The 21897-nt window shown below is 48.0% G+C and overlaps 2 protein-coding genes across 3 annotated transcripts in view; both read right to left on the minus strand.

Moving 5' to 3' along the window:
• The window catches only part of LOC129862252 (otogelin-like protein), a 57790-nt gene extending 42672 nt beyond the window's left edge, over positions 1-15118 (minus strand). For both annotated transcript variants that reach the window (XM_055933730.1, XM_055933729.1), the window contains exons 1-24: positions 14868-15118; positions 10952-10994; positions 10695-10740; positions 10236-10314; positions 10004-10096; positions 9036-9312; positions 8377-8582; positions 7687-7811; positions 7419-7525; positions 6256-6362; positions 6040-6165; positions 5845-5953; positions 5656-5702; positions 5344-5489; positions 3799-3931; positions 3447-3624; positions 3181-3305; positions 2870-3079; positions 2490-2658; positions 2268-2342; positions 1964-2007; positions 1664-1856; positions 1400-1507; positions 569-707 (exon numbers count right to left, since the gene is read on the minus strand). In XM_055933730.1, the coding sequence (XP_055789705.1) occupies positions 569-707; positions 1400-1507; positions 1664-1856; positions 1964-2007; positions 2268-2342; positions 2490-2658; positions 2870-3079; positions 3181-3305; positions 3447-3624; positions 3799-3931; positions 5344-5489; positions 5656-5702; positions 5845-5953; positions 6040-6165; positions 6256-6362; positions 7419-7525; positions 7687-7811; positions 8377-8582; positions 9036-9312; positions 10004-10096; positions 10236-10314; positions 10695-10740; positions 10952-10994; positions 14868-14940 (2958 nt within the window). In that variant the 5' untranslated portion in view covers positions 14941-15118. The remainder of the gene's footprint in view (positions 1-568; positions 708-1399; positions 1508-1663; positions 1857-1963; positions 2008-2267; positions 2343-2489; positions 2659-2869; positions 3080-3180; positions 3306-3446; positions 3625-3798; positions 3932-5343; positions 5490-5655; positions 5703-5844; positions 5954-6039; positions 6166-6255; positions 6363-7418; positions 7526-7686; positions 7812-8376; positions 8583-9035; positions 9313-10003; positions 10097-10235; positions 10315-10694; positions 10741-10951; positions 10995-14867) is intronic.
• A 395-nt stretch (positions 15119-15513) lies between these two features.
• Positions 15514-21350, minus strand: LOC129862253 (synaptotagmin-1-like). The gene is made up of 9 exons (XM_055933731.1): positions 21057-21350; positions 19517-19661; positions 19117-19289; positions 18708-18830; positions 18349-18516; positions 18075-18242; positions 17727-17844; positions 17495-17628; positions 15514-15976 (listed from the first exon to the last, which is right to left on the minus strand). The coding sequence occupies exons 1-9, from the start codon at positions 21243-21245 to the stop codon at positions 15770-15772; spliced, it is 1425 nt and encodes a 474-aa protein (XP_055789706.1). The 5' UTR covers positions 21246-21350; the 3' UTR covers positions 15514-15769.
• Between the last annotated feature and the right edge of the window lie 547 nt (positions 21351-21897).

Consider the following 21897-nt stretch of genomic DNA (forward strand, 5'->3'; position numbering starts at 1 on the left):
AAAAAGGGGATGCAACTCAATATTAGGAAGGTGTTATTAATGTTTTGTACACTCAGTGTATATTTATTTGTTTTAGGAGGGATCGGGTGACTAGTGGTCACGCCAGCTCATAGGCCTGGGTAACAGAATAGATCAAACAGAACAGGGAAATGTGTGATCAGAATCAGAAGGAACACCCAATATGGCCGCAGGTCCAGCCACCACAGAACCTTGATTAGAACTGGAATGTCCCAACGTCCTGCTCATTCTAATTCTATATCCCTGAGAGTCTGCCGCAAACAGACCTCTCTTTGTGTTACTCAGGTGTGTGTGTGTGTGTTGCTACAGCTTTGCTTACCTCAGTCGCTCTCATTTTTTTTTTTAAATCCCAGTTTAGAGAAACTCCTTGGATCCCCTTTCCCTGATCCAATCTGCCTACACACACACACACACACACACACACACACACACACACACACACACACACACACACACACACACACACACACACACACACACACACACACACACACACACACACACACACACACACACACACACACACACACACACACACACACACACACACCTTGAGTAGGTAGACCTGACAGTCTGAGTGGTAGTCGTACTCCAGGCCGTCGAAGGTGTGGTAGTGTCTGTCACTGTAGACCGTACACACAGCCGGACACGGACTGTGACTACAGTTAAAATAGCCCCGGTGACACACACTAGAGAGAGACATCAAAGACAGACAGGGAGAGAGACAGACAGACAGACAGGGAGAGAGACAGACAGGGAGAGAGACAGACAGGGAGAGAGACAGACAGACAGACAGACAGACAGACAGACAGACAGACAGACAGAGGGAGGGAGGGAGACAGACAGCGAGGGAGGGGGGAGACAGACAGACAGACAGACAGGGAGAGAGAGACAGAGAGCAAGATAGACAGACAGACAGACAGACAGACAGACAGACAGACAGACAGAGAGCAAGAGAGACAGACAGACAGACAGACAGACAGACAGGGAGGGAGGGAGAGAGGGAGGGAGAGAGACAGACAGACAGACAGACAGGGAGGGAGAGAGGGAGGGAGAGAGGGAGGGAGAGAGGGACAGAGACAGACAGGGAGAGAGGGAGAGAGGGGGAGAGGGGAGAGACAGACAGGGAAAGAGGGAGAGAGACAGACAGACAGACAGAGAGGGAGAGAGACAGAGAGAGAGACAGACAGCAAGAGAGGGAGACAGACAGACAGACAGAGAGACAGAGAAAGGGAGAGAGAAAGACAGAGCGAGAACAAGATTAAGTTAAAGAGTCAGACAGTAAATTAAACACAAATTGAGCATTTTAGGAAACTAGTGCTCTCTTTAAATTATTTTAACAGCATTTAACAATCCTGAGGGAGGTATGTGAGGGTCGTACCATCTGTAACAGGGGGTGTCGACAGTCTCTCCTGGCAGATACTCCAGGCCCAGCCAGGCACAGGGGCAGTTCTCTGGGTAGTAACATTCCCCACGGTGCAGCACCAGCCTACACACATACACATACAGGCAGGGGCCAACAACAGTCAGGGCTCAAGCATGTGTGTGTTAATACAGTTAACGTATATTGTTGGGAAATAATGAATTACTTTATTCTGTTTTAAACAGTTAAACACACACACACACACAGACACACACCCCCTACCCTTGTTGGCAGACACAGCCAGGTATACAGGGTGTGGTGGGAGGACAGGTCAGATTCAACATCAGGTTCCGACAGGTGAGCTCACAGGCCACACCTCCTCGCCAGGCCGGCGCTCCCTGGAACCCGTGGAACCCCTGGGGCTCAGAGCAGCTGTGGAACACCTTTCCCTCTGGACACTGGCCTCGCTCTGGCTCTGAAACAGACAGAGGTCATTCAGAAACAGAGCTTTGTTGTTAGATGGATAGAGAAAGGAGAATAAGAAAGGAATAGAGAGAGGGGAATGAGAGAGGAATGGTTTACCTCTTTCTTCTGGTACACACTCCATCCTGCCATTCCTGCACAGGCTGTTGGAGGGAGACAGAACGGGAGAAAGAGGAGAACAATTCTTCAGAGCTCTGTTACCAATCAGGGGGATTGTTTGAAGGGTTTTATGTCTGAGAAGTGAACTCTCTATAACCTCTGTGTGTGTGTCTGTGTGTGTGTCTGTGTGTGTGTCTGTGTGTGTGTGTGTGTGTGTGTGTGTGTGTGTGTGTGTGTGTGTGTGTGTGTGTGTGTGTGTGTGTGTGTGTGTGTGTGTGTGTGTGTGTGTGTGTGGGCTGCTTACCAAGGGCCTGCGGCGCTGAAGGACACCTCCCCTGGCTGGGACACCCCTCCAATAGAGTAACAATGACACTGCGACCTGAAAGACGGAGGAGAGAAGAGAGGAGGGGAGAGGACGGATGGAAGTTATGTGTTTGACAATGATAACGATGATGATGATAATGTGTTCTTTGATCAAGATGATGGTGTATGTTAGGCGAAAATGTGTAGGGTGGTGAAGTCTTACGGCTGAACGCAGCGTTGTCGTACGTCGTCGTAGTAACTGCCCTCGGAGCAGCCACACCCCTCAGCACAGTCGTCATGGTTACAGGTCTCTCCACTGGAGAGGGAGCGGCAGGACCCGCCGCAGGACGACACACAGGACTGGTACAGCATCCCACCCAAACACACCATCCCTACACACACACACAAATCTGAGTTACACACCTCCATCACACCGCCAAGGCACACCACCATTACACACACACACACACACCACACACACACACACACACACACACACACACACACACACACACACACACACACACACACACACACACACACACACACACACACACACACACACACACACACATCATACCCTGACACCCCACACAGACTCACCACACTCTGAGACGTGGGCCCTGTAGTTGACAATAACATTGTGTTTGGAGCAGAGATAGGCATAGTGGGCCAGGGCCGTACACAGACAGGCGTTACCACAGCGACAGGCCTGGTAGCGACACTGCTGCTGGTACACACTGGAACTGACGTAACCATGGCATGGAGAGAACACACTGCCCAACAACACCTCACACAGAGAGGCATAGAACACTGGAACACACACACAGCTTTTGAGACGATATGTGGAGAGGTATTACAAGAAAACAAATGGAGGTCAGGTTAGAGTTTTGAGGTCAGGGGTCAGAGGTTACCGTTGTGCTGATTTATCTCACAGGGGTCAATGATGGGCTGGTTGACGGGGGCGGAGCAAGCAGATGAGACCCTCCAGGAGTTAGCATGGAGCTGGGGAGTCCCCTCTATCATCCCTGCTGGAGACCTACACACACAGGCCAGACAACATTTCAGGAATATTCTTAATGTAATACTCTTTTACTCAACTTCCTCAGATAAAAGTGCCAAAAACCCATCTACTGATAGGAGTCAGAAGTCAGCATGAGAGGAAGTAGTGTTTCCTTACAGGAAGTCATCCCGCAGGTTTCCGTTGAAGGTTCCACAAAGGCCCAGCGTGTTGCTGCGCCATTGGCTGTCCAGCTGTAGATAGACACGCCCACCACGCCCATCATATTGCAGACGCAGTCCAAGCAACGTCCTCAGCTGGACGAACACTGACGTTAACCTCCGTACCTCAACTACATCTACACACATAGACACACATTAAGTCAGACGCACAATAAGGTGTTCTGCAAAGCTGTGTGTTGAAACCGTTACTGTTCTCTCTATACATGCTACTTGATGCTATTCATATCCGTATCCTTCTACATACCATAGGAGTATTATTAAAGGAATCAATAAAGTTTATTGTATCATACCACCGGTGTAGGGCAAAGCGGGGGCGGGGTTGACCCCTATAAGCACTTCCCCCTCTCGGGTCAGAGTCACCTGGTGATTAACATCTTCGTCCAGAACCACCGTCACTGACTGGATACACACCTGCTGCTGGGCCTACACACACACACAAGTGCGTCAGGCTGTATATGTGTGTTACCTTTGTGCAGGTGGTATACTGCAGTGTGTGTGTGTTACCTTTGTGCAGGTGGTATACTGCAGTGTGTGTGTGTGTGTGTGTGTGTTAACTTTGTGCAGGTGGTATACTGCAGTGTGTGTGTGTGTTTGTTACCTTTGTGCATGTGGTATACTGCAGTGTGTGTGTGTGTGTTACCTTTGTGCAGGTGGTATACTGCAGTGTGTGTGTGTGTGTGTTACCTTTGTGCAGGTGGTATACTGCAGTGTGTGTGTGTGTGTGTTAACTTTGTGCAGGTGGTATACTGCAGTGTGTGTGTGTGTTTGTTACCTTTGTGCAGGTGGTATACTGCAGTGTGTGTGTGTGTGTGTGTTACCTTTGTGCAGGTGGTATACTGCAGTGTGTGTGTGTGTTACCTTTGTGCAGGTGGTATACTGCAGTGTGTGTGTGTTACCTTTGTGCAGGTGGTATACTGCAGTGTGTGTGTGTGTGTGTGTTACCTTTGTGCAGGTGGTATACTGCAGTGTGTGTGTGTGTGTTACCTTTGTGCAGGTGGTATACTGCAGTGTGTGTGTGTTACCTTTGTGCAGGTGGTATACTGTAGTGTGTGTGTGTTACCTTTGTGCAGGTGGTATACTGCAGTGTGTGTGTGTGTTACCTTTGTGCAGGTGGTATACTGCAGTGTGGTGTGTGTGTTAACTTTGTGCAGGTGGTATACTGCAGTGTGTGTGTGTGTGTGTGTTACCTTTGTGCAGGTGGTATACTGCAGTGTGTGTGTGTGTTACCTTTGTGCAGGTGGTATACTGCAGTGTGTGTGTGTGTTACATTTGTGCAGGTGGTATACTGCAGTGTGTGTGTGTGTGTTACCTTTGTGTAGGTGGTATACTGCAGTGTGTGTGTGTGTGTTACCGTTGTGCAGGTGGTATACTGCAGTGTGTGTGTGTGTGTTACCTTTGTGCAGATGGTATACTGCAGTGTGTGTGTGTGTGTGTGTGTGTGTTACCTTTGTGCAGGTGGTATACTGCAGTGTGTGTGTGTGTTACCTTTGTGCAGGTGGTATACTGCAGTGTGTGTGTGTGTGTTACCTTTGTGCAGGTGGTATACTGCAGTGTGTGTGTGTGTGTGTGTGTGTTACCTTTGTGCAGGTGGTATACTGCAGTGTGTGTGTGTGTGTGTTACCTTTGTGCAGGTGGTATACTGCAGTGTGTGTGTGTGTGTGTGTGTGTGTGTGTGTGTTACCTTTGTGCAGGTGGTATACTGCAGTGTGTGTGTGTTACCTTTGTGCAGGTGGTATTCTGCAGTGTGTGTGTGTTACCTTTGTGCAGGTGGTATACTGCAGTGTGTGTGTGTTACCTTTGTGCAGGTGGTATACTGCAGTGTGTGTGTGTGTTACCTTTGTGCAGGTGGTATACTGCAGTGTAACAGTGAATCTGCTGCCACTGCGGCTCTTGGCCAAGACGTACTGACACTCCCCTGGCTGCAGGAACATCCTCCCATCGAACGATGTCACAAACACGTCACCTACTACTGAACACTCCGCTGCAAGAGAGAGCGAGAGAGAGCGAGAGAGAGAGAGCGAGAGAGAGAGAGAGAGAGAGAGAGAGAGAGAGAGAGAGAGAGAGAGAGAGAGAGAGAGAGAGAGAGTGACATTGTATCGTCCCACTAATGAGCTGTGATAATATACTGTATGACATGGTCAGCTCACCTGTACAGTTGTTGTCCGTGCAGTTCCACACTCCCCCCATACACACACTGTAAACACACCACAGGTTAGTGACACACACACACACACACACACACACACACACACACACACACACACACACACACACACACACACACACACACACACACACACACACACACACACTCACTCACTCACTCACTCACTCACCAGACACTGCAGCCCTGCTCCAGAGTGTGTCCCTGTGTGTATGAGGTGCCGTGGTAGACACAAGGACACTGAGACACAGCGATACAAGTCCCATTCTGCAGAATCAACCCTGAGACAGACGGACACACGGAGGGTGAGAGGGAGTGTGTGCGTTTGTGTCTGTGTGTCTGTGTGTGTATGAGTGTATGAGTGTACCATCAGGGCAGTAGCATCCATCCAGACAGTGCAGGTTAGTTCCTAGACACTCCTTATCAAAGGTACAGGTGGGAGGGCAGCAGCTGATACAGTCTCTATGGACAAAACTCTCCTCACAGCCATCATCTATGGAACAGTCAAATTAAAGACTGACTGTAGTAATAAGTTAGCTCTAGGTTAGTTGAAGGTTTGGGTTGTTAGTGTAACATTACTGACTGCAGGATGGGAAGCTGTCTCTCCACTCTCGTACAGGGTATCCTACATGGCTGCAGGCTCGTGTGTACTCCACCAGCGCACGGCAAAACGTCTCCTCCTCATCTGACCTAATCACAGCAGACAACAGTCAGACTGCACTCAGATAACCCCCAGACAACAGTCAGACAACACTCATATAACCCCCAGACAACAGTCAGACACATTTCAGATAACAGTCGGACTACACTCAGATAACCCCCAGACAACAGTCAGACCACACTCAGATAACCCCCAGACAACAGTCAGACCACACTCAGATAACCCCCAGACAACAGTTGGACTACACTCAGATAACCCCCAGACAACTGTCAGACAACACTCAGATAACCCCCAGACAACAGTCAGACAACACTCAGATAACCCCCAGACAACAGTCAGACCACACTCAGATAACCCCCAGACAACAGTCAGACCACACTCAGATAACCCCCAGACAACAGTTGGACTACACTCAGATAACCCCCAGACAACAGTCAGACAACACTCAGATAACCCCCAGACAACAGTCAGACCACACTCAGATAACCCCCAGACAACAGTCAGACCACACTCAGATAACCCCCAGACAACAGTTGGACTACACTCAGATAACCCCCAGACAACAGTCAGACAACACTCAGATAACCCACAGACAACAGTCAGACAACAGTCAGAGAACAGCCAGACAACAGTCAGACCACACTCAGATAACCCCCAGACAACAGTCAGACTGCACTCAGATAACCCCCAGACAACAGTCAGACAACACTCATATAACCCCCAGACAACAGTCAGACACATTTCAGATAACAGTCGGACTACACTCAGATAACCCCCAGACAACAGTCAGACCACACTCAGATAACCCCCAGACAACAGTTGGACTACACTCAGATAACCCCCAGACAACTGTCAGACAACACTCAGATAACCCCCAGACAACAGTCAGACAACACTCAGATAACCCACAGACAACAGTCAGACAACAGTCAGAGAACAGCCAGACAACAGTCAGACAACACTCAGATAACCCACAGATAACAGTCAGACAACAGTCAGAGAACAGCCAGACAAAACTCTGATGACATTGAGGAATCAAATACCATCTGACTTATAGGACACATGAATACTCTGGAGTGACTTACACACAGAGGTCGGAGACACAGCTGGCCAAGTAGGGGTTTGGGTCGATGTTCTCATGACAGGACAGGAAGGGGAAGAACAGGAGAGCACTGCACTTCTCTATGGCATCCTACACACACACACACACACACACACATTTTTACATCAACATATTACAATAAAACACAGAAATAAGCACACATAACAAAGGTACATGGACAAGCCAGGTTCAAGCAACAGGGTTCTAGACAGACAGACAGACAGACAGACAGACAGACAGACAGGTCTTACGTCCATGTCAGACTCAGAGTGGCAGGGTCCAGTGAAGTCTATGTCCACTAGAGGGCAGCCTCTCTCATGGGGCAGATCGACTGACCAGCTGTTAGCAAACATTGCTGGCTCCTCTGTCTGCACGCCTACACACAGGCACACACACACACGAAACACGTACACACGGTTAAGGTTCCTCCCTCTACATGCCTGACTATAATCCAATATAATAGAACAACTGTATATTAGAAGAACTACTCTCTCCCCTGGTTTCCTCTGTTCCATCTTTTCTCATTTACCTTCAGGTCATTTAGCAGACACTCTTATCCAGAATGATTTACAGGAGCAATTAGGGTTAAGTGCCTTGCTCAAGGGCACATCTACAGATGTTGTACCTAGTCAGTAGTGGGATTCGAACCAGTGACCTTTCGGTTACTGGCCGAACGCTCTTAACCACTAAGCAACCTGCTGCCCATTTCTTCTCTCTGCTCTCCTCTCCTCTCAGGTTACAGGACTAGGGCCTCCCCCTCAGTAATAATAACTATAATGGTTCCCTGTGGTGCTGAGAGGAGAAAGGTTGTGATGGAGGGATGATTGGGTGCTGAGAGAGAGGATAAGAGATGGATGGAGGAGGGAGGATAAGAGACTGGTCGGACCCGTCTGTCCAGTCTTACAGTGGGCTTTGATGAGGTGTGCGAGTGTGTGTCTCACCGCGGGCTGTGGTGAGGTCATCGTTGGGCAGGTTGTTGTAGTTCCCACAAAGGCCACAGGGGGTGCCGTGGTGCTGTTCAGACATCTTCAGATATACTCCGCTCCCCCCGTCCCACGCCAGAGAGAAGCCAAACACGCTCTTCACCAGCAGGTAGTCAGCCAGACGCTCTATAAACACACCTCCTATTGTCTGGGGTAGGCTCAGCCTACACACACACACACACACACACACACACACACACACACACACACACACACACACACACACACACACACACACACACACACACACACACACACACACACACACACACACACACACACACACACATGGATTCTTATAATTTTTTTTACGATGCTTTATTGTCACAGATACGTGCAGTGAAACATATTGTTTTACAGGGTCAGCCATAGTAGTACGGCGCCCCTGGACAAAATGAGGGTTAAGTGCCTGGCTCATGGGCACATGGACAGATTTTTCACCTCGTCAGCTTGGGTATTCAAACCAGCGACCTTTCGGTTAATGGACCAACGCTCTAACTGCTAAGCTTCCTGCCGCCCTACACACACACACATTACGAAGCACAAACACACACGCACGCACGCACACACACACACACACACACACACACACACACATTTGTCCATATCCTACTAACCTGCGACCCCCCTGGTGGACTTGGTATCCAGAGATGTGGATCTCCTCCTCATTGGGGAAGAAGAGACTGAGAGCCCTGGGACAGGAGTACACACTGCCTTCACACACACGGCTGTTATGGACCCACACAGTGTACTGTGGTGTGGCTGAGCGGCAGTCCTGAGCCAGTATGTAGGAGCAGGTTCCAGGGTAGTAGAAGTAGCTGCCATCGAACGTCTCATAGTGGTACTGACCCCAAGACCTGCATATCCCATCTCTGTCCTGGCCCTGGTTAGGAACTACACACGCACGCACGCACGCACGCACGCGCACACACACACACACACACACACACACACACAGAGTTGTGTATGCTTATCTCAACTATGAATCAGCTTGAAGGTGCACTGGTATGTCTTTGTGTGTAGGAGGCTATGGAGAGGTTGGTTGCACACAGTGCCAGCTCACTAAAAGCTGCTCAGTTCCAGGAAACCCCTGTCTCTGCACTATTCCCAGACCTGCCAACTAGACCCACTGTGTAACAGTGGTGGTGCTGTGGTGGTACTTTAACCAGGTAGGTATTTGGTTAACAGAAACAGTGTGTAACAGAGTTGGTCCCTGTCTGCCTCACCCGGGACAAGAACCCAACAGCAACACTTCATATTACCGTTGCGCCACCAAACCCACCAAAACCAACCATAGTTGGGCAAGGGAAGCACTAATTAAATTCTCAGGCAAGCTACTAGTATAGAGGCTGTACTAGATCCAGTTCTGATGTAGTCTACAGAAACTCAACCCTAATCTTCCAGACTTAATCACACACTATATGGACTAGGGGGGGTTGTGTGTGTGTGTGGTTATTAATTTAATGCAGCTTATTAATGATTGTTGATTGACGTGTCGGTCTAACCCTCATGTAGACACATACACACACACACACACACACACACACAAATGAGACATGCATTGTGGAGTGTGTTCGCTACTCACTGATCTGGCAGCGGTCTCCGAGGGCCTGGAACTGTGCACAGTCACACACACCCCCCTCCTGACACCAGCCCCCATTCAGACAGCCGCAGTACTCTGGTAAAACACACACAGTCTTTCCTCAATCTTCTCTGGAAAGACTTTTGAAAACAAATGATTCTTTACAAGACAGACTGCTTTTTAGGCTTTTCTGTAGCCGCGTTGACCCAACCTCACCCTGTGTGTGTGTGTGTACCTGAGGAGGCATCGCGGGCCGTGTAATTATGTAGAACACTGCGAGGTAGAGTTGCTTCAGAGAGAAGAGGACTGAATGTCTGGAGAGGAGAGAGCACTGATGAGCACACACACATACATACCTACCAGTCCCAGTTTGTGAATCTGTCACTCTGTGTTTATAGTGTGTGTGGTATGTGTGTATCCAATGATGTAGTGGTAAAGAAATAGGTAGCCGGTCGCGGTGGAAAAAGTAACAATCTGTACATTCAATGCTATTTTTCTGTAAAATGTGGGTAACAACCGTGCAAAAAAAACATGGCCTTTACCCTCCACTACACCGCTGTGTATCTCTAGCCCTGTTTGTGTGTTTGTGTAGTTGCCCCAGTGTGTGTGTGTGTGTCCTACAAAGGCATCTTTGTGCTGGTCAGTGTGTTGAGTGAGTCCTGACCTCTGGTTCTCTTAGGTGTAGTGTACCTACCTCCTCCCCTAGGAGATCCCGTTTCCTCCGCAGTGCATTAGCCCTCCTGCACACACACACACGCACACGCGCACACGCACACGCACACACGGAGAGAAACGTACATTATGAAGAGAAACATACAAACTGAAGTTAAAAGCACTTAAAACCACTTGAATAGGGCCAAACACACACACACACCAGCTTGGTCATGACATTGAATGAATAAGTCCCCGGAGGGGATGAGTTTCTCTTTTCCTTTCATCCACTCATCTCACCTCTGTAGTCTTCCGTCTGTCTCTGTCAATTGGCTCTGAGCTTCTAAACACAAGAAAATGCCATCAATAAAACATCACATATCACTATCACAATGTACAGGCTCACATATCACTATCACAATGTACAGGCTCACATATCACTATCACAATGTACAGGCTCACATATCACTATCACAATGTACAGGCTCACATATCACTATCACAATGTACAGGCTCACATATCACTATCGCAATGTACAGGCTCACATATCACTATCGCAATGTACAGGCTCACATATCACTTTCACAATGTACAGGCTCACATATCACTATCACAATGTACAAGCTCACATATCACTATCACAATGTACAGGCTCACATATCATTATCACAATGTATAGGCTCACATATCACTTTCACAATGTATAGGCTCACATATCACTATCACAATGCACAGGCTCACATATCACTTGCACAATGTATAGGCTCACATATCAGTATCAAAATGTACAGGCTCACATATCACTATCGCAATGTATAGGCTCACATATCACTTCCACAATGTATAGGCTCACATATCACTATCGCAATGTATAGGCTCACATATCACTTCCACAATGTATAGGCTCACATATCACTTCCACAATGTATAGGCTCACATATCACTTCCACAATGTATAGGCTCACATATCACTTTCACAATGTATAGGCTCACATATCACTTCCACAATGTATAGGCTCACATATCACTATCGCAATGTATAGGCTCACATATCACTTCCACAATGTATAGGCTCTGTCACGTTCTGACCTTAGTTCCTTTTTTATGTCTTTATTTTAGTTGGTCAGGGCGTGAGTTGGGGTGGATATTCTATGTTGTTTTTCTATGTTTTGTTCTGTTGTTATATTCTATGTGTTTGGCCTAGTATGGTTCTCAATCAGAGGCAGGTGTCAGTCGTTGTCTCTGATTGGGAGCCATTTTTAGGTAGCCTGTTTTCTATTGTGTTTTGTGGGTGATTGTTTCCTGTGTTAGTGTTTGCACCATACGGGACTGTTTCGGTTGTTTGTTTGTACTTTTGTTATTTTTGTTCAGTGTTCTGTTGATTTATTAAATATCTCATTATGGACACTTACCACGCTGCACATTGGTCCGATCCTTGCTACTCCTCCTCAGACGAAGAGGAAATTCGTTACAGAATCACCCACAAAAAAAGGACCAAGCAGCGTGGTAACCAGGAGCAGAGGGTTCTGGACTCCTGGACTTGGGAGGAAACTTTGGACGGCAAAGGACCCTGGGCACAGCCGGGGAAGTATCGCCGTCCGAAAGAGGAGCTGGAGGCAGCTAGAGCGGAGAGGCGCCACTACGAGGAATTGGTGCGAGGTAACGGGCACGAGAGGCAGCCCCAGAACTTTTTTTTTTTGGGGGGGGGGGGGGCACACGGGTGGATTGGCGGACTCAGGTAGGAGACCTGAGCCAACTCCCCGTGCTTACCGTGGCGAGAGAGTGACTGGGCAGGCACAGTGTTATGCGAGAAGCGCAAGGTGTCCCCAGTGCGCACTCATAGCCCGGTGCGCTACATCACAGCTCCTCGAATCGGCCGGGCTAGAGTGGGCATCGAGCCAGGAGGGATGATGCCGGCTCAGCGTATCTGGTCTCCAGTGCGTCTCCTCGGCCCGGGGTATACTGCACCAGCCCTATGCACGGTGTCTCCAGTTCGCCAGCACAGCCCAGTGAGGCCTGTTCCAACTCCCCGCACTTGCCGGAATACAGGGGGGATCCAGCCAGGGCAAGTGGTGCTAGCTCTGCGCTCGAGAGCGCCAGTGCGCCTCCACGGTCCAGTGAATCCGGTGCCTTGGCCAAGGACAAGGCCTCCTGCATGTCTCCCCAGCCTGGTGAGTTCTGTGTCTGTGCTAAGCACTAACCCTCCTGCATGTCTCCCCAGCCTGGTGAGTCCTGTGCCTTCTCCCAGAGCCAGGCCTCCTGTGTGTCTCTCCACTCCAGTGGTAATCCATGGCACGAAGCTTCCAGTGATGATCCATGGCAAGAAGCCTCCAGTGATGATCTATGGCACGAAGCCTCCAGTGATGATCCATGGCACGAAGCCTCCAGTGATGATCCATAGCACGAAGCCTCCAGTGATGATCCATGGCACGAAGCCTCCAGTGATGATCCATGGCACGAAGCCTCCAGTGGTGATCCATGGCAAGAAGCCTCCAGTGATGATCCATGGCAAGAAGCCTTCAGTGATAATCCATGGCACAAAGCCTCCTGTGAGGATCCATGGCACGAAGCCTCCGGTGAGGATCCATGGCATGAGGCCTCCAACGAAGGACGTCAGTCCGGAGCCTCCAGCGACGCCCTCTAGTCCGGAGCCTCCAGCTACGCCCTCTAGTCCGGAGCCTCCAGCGACGCCCTCTAGTCCGGAGCCTCCAGCTACGCCCTCTAGTCCGGAGCCTCCAGCGACGCCCTCTAGTCCGGAGCCTCCAGCGTCGCCCTCTAGTCCGGAGCAGCCAGAGTCTCCCTCCTGTCCGGAGCAGCCAGAGTCTCCCTCCTGTCCGGAGCAGCCAGAGTCTCCCTCCTGTCCGGAGCAGCCAGAGTCTCCCTCCTGTCCGGGGCAGCCAGAGTCTCCCGTCAGTCAGGAGCTGCCTGAGCCGTCCGTCAGTCAGGAGCTGCCTGAGCCGCCCGTCAGTCAGGAGCCGCCCGTCACTCCGGCGCGGCCGGAGCCGCCTTTCACTCCGGTGCAGCCGGAGTCTCCCGTCTATTCGGGGCCCGCTGAAAGGGTCCCCAGTCCGAGGTCGGCGACGAGGGTCGCCGCTCCAAAGGCGCCACATAAGTGGGCCAAGACTATGGTGGAGTGGGGTGAACGTCCCGCACCAGAGCCGCCACCACGGTAAAATGCCCACCCAGACCCTCCCGTATAGGTTCAGGTTTTGCGGCTGGAGTCCGCACCTTTGGTGGGGGGTACTGTCACGTTTTGACCTTAGTTCCTTTTTTATGTCTTTATTTTAGTTGGTCAGGGCGTGAGTTGGGGTGTTGTGTATTCTATGTTGTTTTTCTATGTTTTGTTCTGTTGTTATATTTCTATGTGTTTGGCCTAGTATGGTTCTCAATCAGAGGCAGGTGTCAGTCGTTGTCTCCCGATTGGGAGCCATATTTAGGTAGCCTGTTTTCTATTGTGTTTTGTGGGTGATTGTTTCCTGTGTTAGTGTTTGCACCATACGGGACTGTTTCGGTTGTTTGTTTGTACTTTTGTTATTTTTGTTCAGTGTTCTGTTGATTTATTAAATATCTCATTATGGACACTTCCCACGCTGCACATTGGTCCGATCCTTGCTACTCCTCCTCAGACGAAGAGGAAATTCGTTACAGGCTCACATATCACTATCACAATGTACAGGCTCACATATCACTATCACAATGTACAGGCTCACATATCACTATCACAATGTATAGGCTCACATATCACTATCACAATGTACAGGCTCACATATCACTTTCACAATGTACTGGCTCACATATCACTATCACAATGTACAGGCTCACATATCACTATCACAACACATATCAAATGCAGAACCAGTCCTGCATATCAGTAGAATCAGTATTACACATATTTAAACAGCACAAATAAGAAGTATTTACACAACTACATTGTCGGTTGATAATGCGAGTAATGTCACTAAAGAGGGCCAAAAAAATAGATGTCATACAGCAACAGTAAAATTATCCGCAATTTTATCATGTTCAAACGTCAATAAACTTTTTTTTTATCGAGATCACGGATATAGCGCAGATCCTAAATTGCTGGTCTCTGAAATTAAGTTACGTAGGCTATGACACATTTAAAATGTCAAAAGCGCCGAAACACTGGATAAATGAATCAGCTGTAAAAGTTATGAATTAGGGATTATGCGCACGTGTCGTTGGGAGACTCACCTTGTGCTGTCAGCAGCTGGAGGACTGAATACCACGAAAGAAGAAACAGTTTGACTCTCCACGGACGGTTCATCTCAGAGTTCACCCACCGGGAGGTTAACGGAACATTTCACTGGACAGACTGGGGAGTAGTGATCTCTTTTCGTTACCGAGCTTCCCGCGGTTCACATCCACGCACACAGAGGAAGTTGAGCGAGCCCCTCAGATGGATGAGTGCTCTTGCGCGCAGGTGTTGGGTGTGTGTGTGTGTGTGTGTGTGTGTGCATAGTTTTTGTACCAAACAGGTGACATCAAACCAACTGAAAAGACGGAAATACCGCAACTCTCGATGCGCAGGAAAATAGTGGCCTAACTGAAGTAGATAGATTATCTGAGATTAGGACATTACAAATGCAATAACTGAATAATGTAGGCCTACTTTGGATTTTATATCTAGTCCTACTTTAAGGTTCAATCTGTATGATTTTCAGTAATTCAACTTTAATTTAATTATAAATGAGATCGTGTGTGTCTGTGCGTTATATATATATACGTATATATATATATGTGTGTGTGTATGTGTGTGTGTGTGTGTGTGTGTGTAAGACTGACTCCCTCTGCTGGCCAGTGATGTGTATCTGATGTGAGTGAAGATTTACAAAAGCAACAATCTTAGAATGTTTAATAACATAGTATAATGTACATGTTTCACAGTATTATCATGATATATACATGCTAAGGTCCCAGATAGTAATGTGTCTTAAATACTTTACACAGTAGAGGAGGGGGTTTGGGGGGGTCATGAATGGTGGATGGGTATCAGGTTTTGGGAGTTTATAAGTGGGTAGGAGTAGAAGGGCAAAGTCAGTATGCATCAATATAAAGTAGTCTTCTAAAGAGAGCTGCCTGGGATGTGACAGGGATCACTTCCTGGCAGCCAGCTCAGCGTTGACTTCATCCTCTGCTTTGAGGCCGTGCCATTGAGCAATGGGCCGGCGGGGGTTGGCCAGCATGTCTGACCAATGACGGAGCTCTGTGCCGCTGCTGGCTCCGCCTAGAAAAACCTTCCCGATGGCGTCATTCTTCCCAATCTTATCATAGTCCAACACTGTCACTGCTACCTGCACCTTCTACACACACAAACACAGACACAAACCTATGTTCGAAGGGCCTCAATGAGGAAGGATTCATTGTAGTAAGGGATAAGAGATAGAGGGTGCGTGTGTGTTTGTGCGTGTTTTTGTGTGGTGAGAGAGCATACCTGTATCTGTTCGAAAGGCACCTCGAAGCTGAAGGACTCATTGTAGTAAGGGTTGAGAGATAGAGAGTGTGTGTGTGGTGAGAGAGCATACCTGTATCTGTTCGAAAGGCACCTCGAAGCTGAAGGACTCATTGTAGTAAGGGTTGAGAGATAGAGAGTGTGTGTGTGGTGAGAGAGCATACCTGTATCTGTTCGAAAGGCACCGCGAAGCTGAAGGACTCATTGTAGTAAGGATGGAGAGATAGAGAGTGTGTGTGTGTGGTGAGAGAGCATACCTGTATCTGTTCGAAAGGCACCGCGAAGCTGAAGGACTCATTGTAGTAAGGGTTGAGAGATAGAGAGTGTGTGTGTGTGGTGAGAGAGCATACCTGTATCTGTTCGAAGGGCACCTCGAAGCTGAAGGACTCATTGTAGTAAGGATTGAGAGATAGAGAGTGTGTGTGTGTGGTGAGAGAGCATACCTGTATCTGTTCGAAAGGCACCGCGAAGCTGAAGGACTCATTGTAGTAAGGGTTGAGAGATAGAGAGTGTGTGTGTGGTGAGAGAGCATACCTGTATCTGTTCGAAAGGCACCGCGAAGCTGAAGGACTCATTGTAGTAAGGGTTGAGAGATAGAGAGTGTGTGTGTGTGGTGAGAGAGCATAACTGTATCTGTTCGAAAGGCACCGCGAAGCTGAAGGACTCATTGTAGTAAGGGTTGAGAGATAGAGAGTGTGTGTGTGTGGTGAGAGAGCATACCTGTATCTGTTCGAAAGGCACCGCGAAGCTGAAGGACTCATTGTAGTAAGGGTTGAGAGATAGAGAGTGTGTGTGTGTGGTGAGAGAGCATACCTGTATCTGTTCGAAGGGCACCGCGAAGCTGAAGGACTCATTGTAGTAAGGATTGAGAGATAGAGAGTGTGTGTGTGTGGTGAGAGAGCATACCTGTATCTGTTCGAAAGGCACCGCGAAGCTGAAGGACTCATTGTAGTAAGGGTTGAGAGATAGAGAGTGTGTGTGTGGTGAGAGAGCATACCTGTATCTGTTCGAAAGGCACCGCGAAGCTGAAGGACTCATTGTAGTAAGGGTTGAGAGATAGAGAGTGTGTGTGTGTGGTGAGAGAGCATACCTGTATCTGTTCGAAAGGCACCGCGAAGCTGAAGGACTCATTGTAGTAAGGATTGAGAGATAGAGAGTGTGTGTGTGTGGTGAGAGAGCATACCTGTATCTGTTCGAAGGGCACCGCGAAGCTGAAGGACTCATTGTAGTAAGGATTGAGAGAAAGAGAGTGTGTGTGTGTGGTGAGAGAGCATACCTGTATCTGTTCGAAAGGCACCGCGAAGCTGAAGGACTCATTGTAGTAAGGGTTGAGAGATAGAGAGTGTGTGTGTGTGGTGAGAGAGCATACCTGTATCTGTTCGAAGGGCACCTCGAAGCTGAAGGACTCATTGTAGTAAGGGTTGAGAGTGTTCTTCTTGATGCTGGTTTTCTTCTTCTTCAGTCTCTTTCCATTCTGCAGAAGGTGGATCTTTACATAGGGGTCTGACAGAGGAGACAGAGATTAGCCTAACACACACACACACACACACACACCAACACATACAACACACACCACACATACACAGCGCCCCTCAGCTCACCTGATAGTCCTCCTACGTCCATTTTCTTTAGGTTTTTGGCCTCGAGGACGACAATGCTTAGTTTCCCTGCTGTAGGAACGTACCTCAGAGAAAGACAGATATCACCCAGACGCTCTGACTGGAGAGAGAGAGAAAGGGGAGTGGGGAAGGGAGAGGGAGAGAGAGGGTGAGAGGTATGGGAGGGGGAATACTGACATTTTTGTTTTCTTCTTTCCTTCTGTGAATTCTTTGTTTAATTTTGTGGAGTTAAAGGATTTGTAACTTTGTGACTTTCTTTCCTATTTATAAATATATATCTTCCATCTCTTTTTTTCACTCAATCTATATTCTTAATTTCTCCATTCTCACCTCCTCTTTCTCTGCCTTCTTCAGTTCCCGCCACTCCTGTGTCATCTGACTGAAGTCCAGGCTGCTCATTGGTACTCGTAGCGCTCCAATAGCGTCGTGTTTAGAGAAACGGTCAAAGTCATACACTGTCATCACCAGAGTCCTGCCTCCCAGTTCACTGTACGGTACCTACACACACACATATAGTATGCACACACACACACACATACACACACAAACACTTTGTTGAATGTGGAGTCAGTGTTAGAGGTCAAAGGTCAGGAATTAGGTGTACCTTGAAGGTGAAAGTCTCATTGAAGGTTGGGTTGAGTGTCTTCCTGTGGACTTTAGTCTCAAACTTCCTCTTCTTGTCTGGCAAAAGGTAGAGTTTAACATACGGGTCTGAACTTCCCCCGACGTCCATGGCAGGGAGATCACAGGCCTGCAGGATACCTACTACCATCTACAGACAGGGAAGGGGGGTAGAGGGTGGGGTGAGGAGACGGTGAGGAAAGAGGGAGAGAGAATTTACCCACATCTATATCATGTCTCTGATGGAGTGATTTGTTGTTCCTCAGACTGGTTAATCTGCTGTTCCACTTGGTTAGCTGAATCAGATGTGTTAGAGCAGGGATTGAAACAAGGAGTCTTCACCGTGTTCTCTGTGAAGTTGTAGTCCATTGAGAACTCCAGTCTGCCCAACTTCACTTCCTCTTTAGGCTCCTCCTCCTCCCTGCCAGTCAATCCGGTCTCTGTGTCACCCTCATCCTTCAGGGGCTACAGGGGACACACACATACACACACACACACACACACACACACACACACACACACACACACACACACACACACACACACACACACACACACACACACACACACACACACACACACACACACACACACACACACACACACATATATATATATAGGTGAAACCTGATACTCAGTAACCAGCAGAGACATACATAGCCTCAGTTGTATTAAGCCGCGCTTTTTATTAAACGTTTCTGTGCAGCGCTCCACAGGGAGTTAATACTTTGCAATGTGTGTGTATGTATACCTCACAGTTGCCTCCCTCCAGCTCAGTGTCCATGTTCAAGCCGTTCTTGCCCTTCTTCTCCTTCTCTGTGTCTTTGTCTTTCTTCTTCAGACATTTCCTCCAGACACACAAACAGCATGACAACACCAGACACACACTCACCACGCATAGAGCTCCTATAGCCCATGAGGGCACTGCACACACGCATACACACACACGCACGCACGCACGCACACACACACACACACAGTTAATAATACATTAATAGCAAATGTTTTACATAACACAGGAGGGTTTCACTAGCTTGTGAGAGTATTTTATTTCTCAGTTGAGTACTTCAACTGCACTTTAACTTGGTTCTAAAAATGAACTTAGTGCTACGAAGGCTCTAGAAACCCACCCCTGATCGGTTGTTACTCACTGTGGAGGGAGTGCAACTCGCTCATAAACTTTGTGGAGGTGTGGCCTCCGGGCCCAGGTTCTGGGGTTGCTGAGGCATTGGGGTTGATTAACAGGTGTGAGGGGCTGGGCTGTGCCGGGGTGGCCTTACGACTACTTGTCATCACCTAGAGAGAAAAAGACACAGAGAGTAGGAAAGTCTTTCAAAAAATTTCACTTTTTGCATCCAAACTAGCCCTGTCTTTAAATTTGAGTGAGTGGTTAGATTTCCCAGCCCCATCCTTCAGAATGCCAAACCAAGTGGCAGGGCAGGCTGTTTAAATTACAGATTGTTCATTTAACAGTAACTCACAGTACTGCAACATTCCAGATATCTGGACAAAAATGAGAAACTTTTCAAATAGACACTTATTACAAACTAGTGTGGAATACTGCATATTAATGATCAGCACCAAATTTTGAGAAACATCCAGCCGTATGTGTTATAGAGTGGTCATAGTTGTGTGTGTGTGTGTGTCAGATGGCCTCTTGTGTTTCTGCTGGTCTGGCACTAAGGCCTGCTGTACATAAGATACACAACCCTGTCCCCTGTCAAACCTGCTGACAACACAACACATGGGGGGGAGGCGTGGAGGAAGAGAGGGGGACAGAGAAAGGACATCATGAGTGTCTGATCTCTGGAGAGAGGAGGTGAGAATGTTTTTAGTCCAGAGTAGGAACGGTCCCAATTCACATCCTATCCCTTCACCTTGATCTCTCCCCTTCTATGTTTTTCAGATCTGAGTCTGAGAAACTGACTCACTCAGCTCTTAACCATCATCAATGTTAGCAGAAAATATTCAATGAAGACAGTCTAGCATTCTATAACTAGTGTAAAACAACACGTGACAATATATCTATATTTTAAATGTAATACGTAATGACATTGACATCATCATGTCATCACTAGAGACACAACTACACTAATCACTGTTGCTAATCAGGAAGAAAATCACTTTGGATTTATTTAGGATGCTTTGCTTGTCTTCAGCATGCTATGCTACTAATAGGTACATACTACAAGTGTATGACAAGTCACTTCCACAGTGTATTGTCTTATAACGAGTTCGTTCCATCATGGCTAAACTCTGTCACTCACTCCAACCCACTCTCTTAGGTCCTCACTATAAATAAGAAGTTAGACCTGCCTGATTAAATAAAGAGTTAAGTTGAAGATAACATACTGTAGATGGTTCTGATATCCCCTCATTTACAACCAAAACTCAAAATGACATTAACCCTGATCCACAGTCAAATATCTAACCCTAACCCAACATTGTAACCCTAACATATATCTAACCCTAACCCAACATTGTAATCCTAACATATATCTAACCCTAACCCAACATTGTAACCCTAACATATATCTATCCCTAAACCAACATTGTAACCCTGACCGACTGTAATCTAACACTAACCCAACATTATAACCCTAACCCAACCACACCTGTCACCTCAACCACCATCACTGACCACATCTTGGGAGAGAAAGAGAGAGATAGAGAGGCGAGAGGGAGTCTTACCTTTGTGTGTATGTCCTGGCCTTGGTTCTGACTGGCTGCAGGGTGGAGAGAGGTATGACTCTCAGGTACACACACAAAAAGAGAGAGCGAGAGAGAGGGAGATGACAGGATGAGGAGAGGATCAGGAAAGAGGATGGGAGGTGAGGAGGGGTGGAAGCTTCTTGTTGTTTGTTTTAACCTTCTGTTCATTCAGCAGAGTCTCTGAGACAAGGATCACAGGTATGACAGGAAAGAGGGAATGAGAGAGAGAGAGCAAGAGAGAAAGGAGAGAGAGGGCATCTCTGGTTGGCTGTGTGAACGTGTGTGTATTAGTATGGGGATATGTATGCTCTGTCTGATGGGGTGGGTCCCAGGGGGTTGAGTCCCTCTAATCTAAGCCCTGCCCCTTGTGACCTCTGCTGCACCCTTACAGGTCACCTTCGCTGGGACATTGGACATGGATGAATATTCATGGTTTGGTGACATGGCTTTTTATAGGCTCGTTAGCATACTGAGACTTCAGCAGGAGAAGGCATCTACATTCCAACTGGATGACTGTGCATGTATATACTACATATACATTACTGTTTGTATGTGTGATTGCACATGTATATACTGCAAACCGGGTATGCATTGTGTGTGTGTGTGCTTCCAGAGGTCGATACTCTATGTGTAGATGCTGCTGCCTGAATTAGAACTGTAGGATGCGGTTTCTGCGGCAACGCTGGTATCAAGTTCCGGCCCCACCCAGTTCACCTTGACCAGAGATAGAGATGCACCAATTGACGCACATACATTAACACACACATACGCAGAACTCAGACCTCTGTTAAGCAGTATGATTTCAAACCTGTTGGTTCAC

The sequence above is a fragment of the Salvelinus fontinalis genome, chromosome 9, assembly GCF_029448725.1.
Source record: "Salvelinus fontinalis isolate EN_2023a chromosome 9, ASM2944872v1, whole genome shotgun sequence".
Lineage (NCBI taxonomy): Eukaryota > Metazoa > Chordata > Actinopteri > Salmoniformes > Salmonidae > Salvelinus > Salvelinus fontinalis.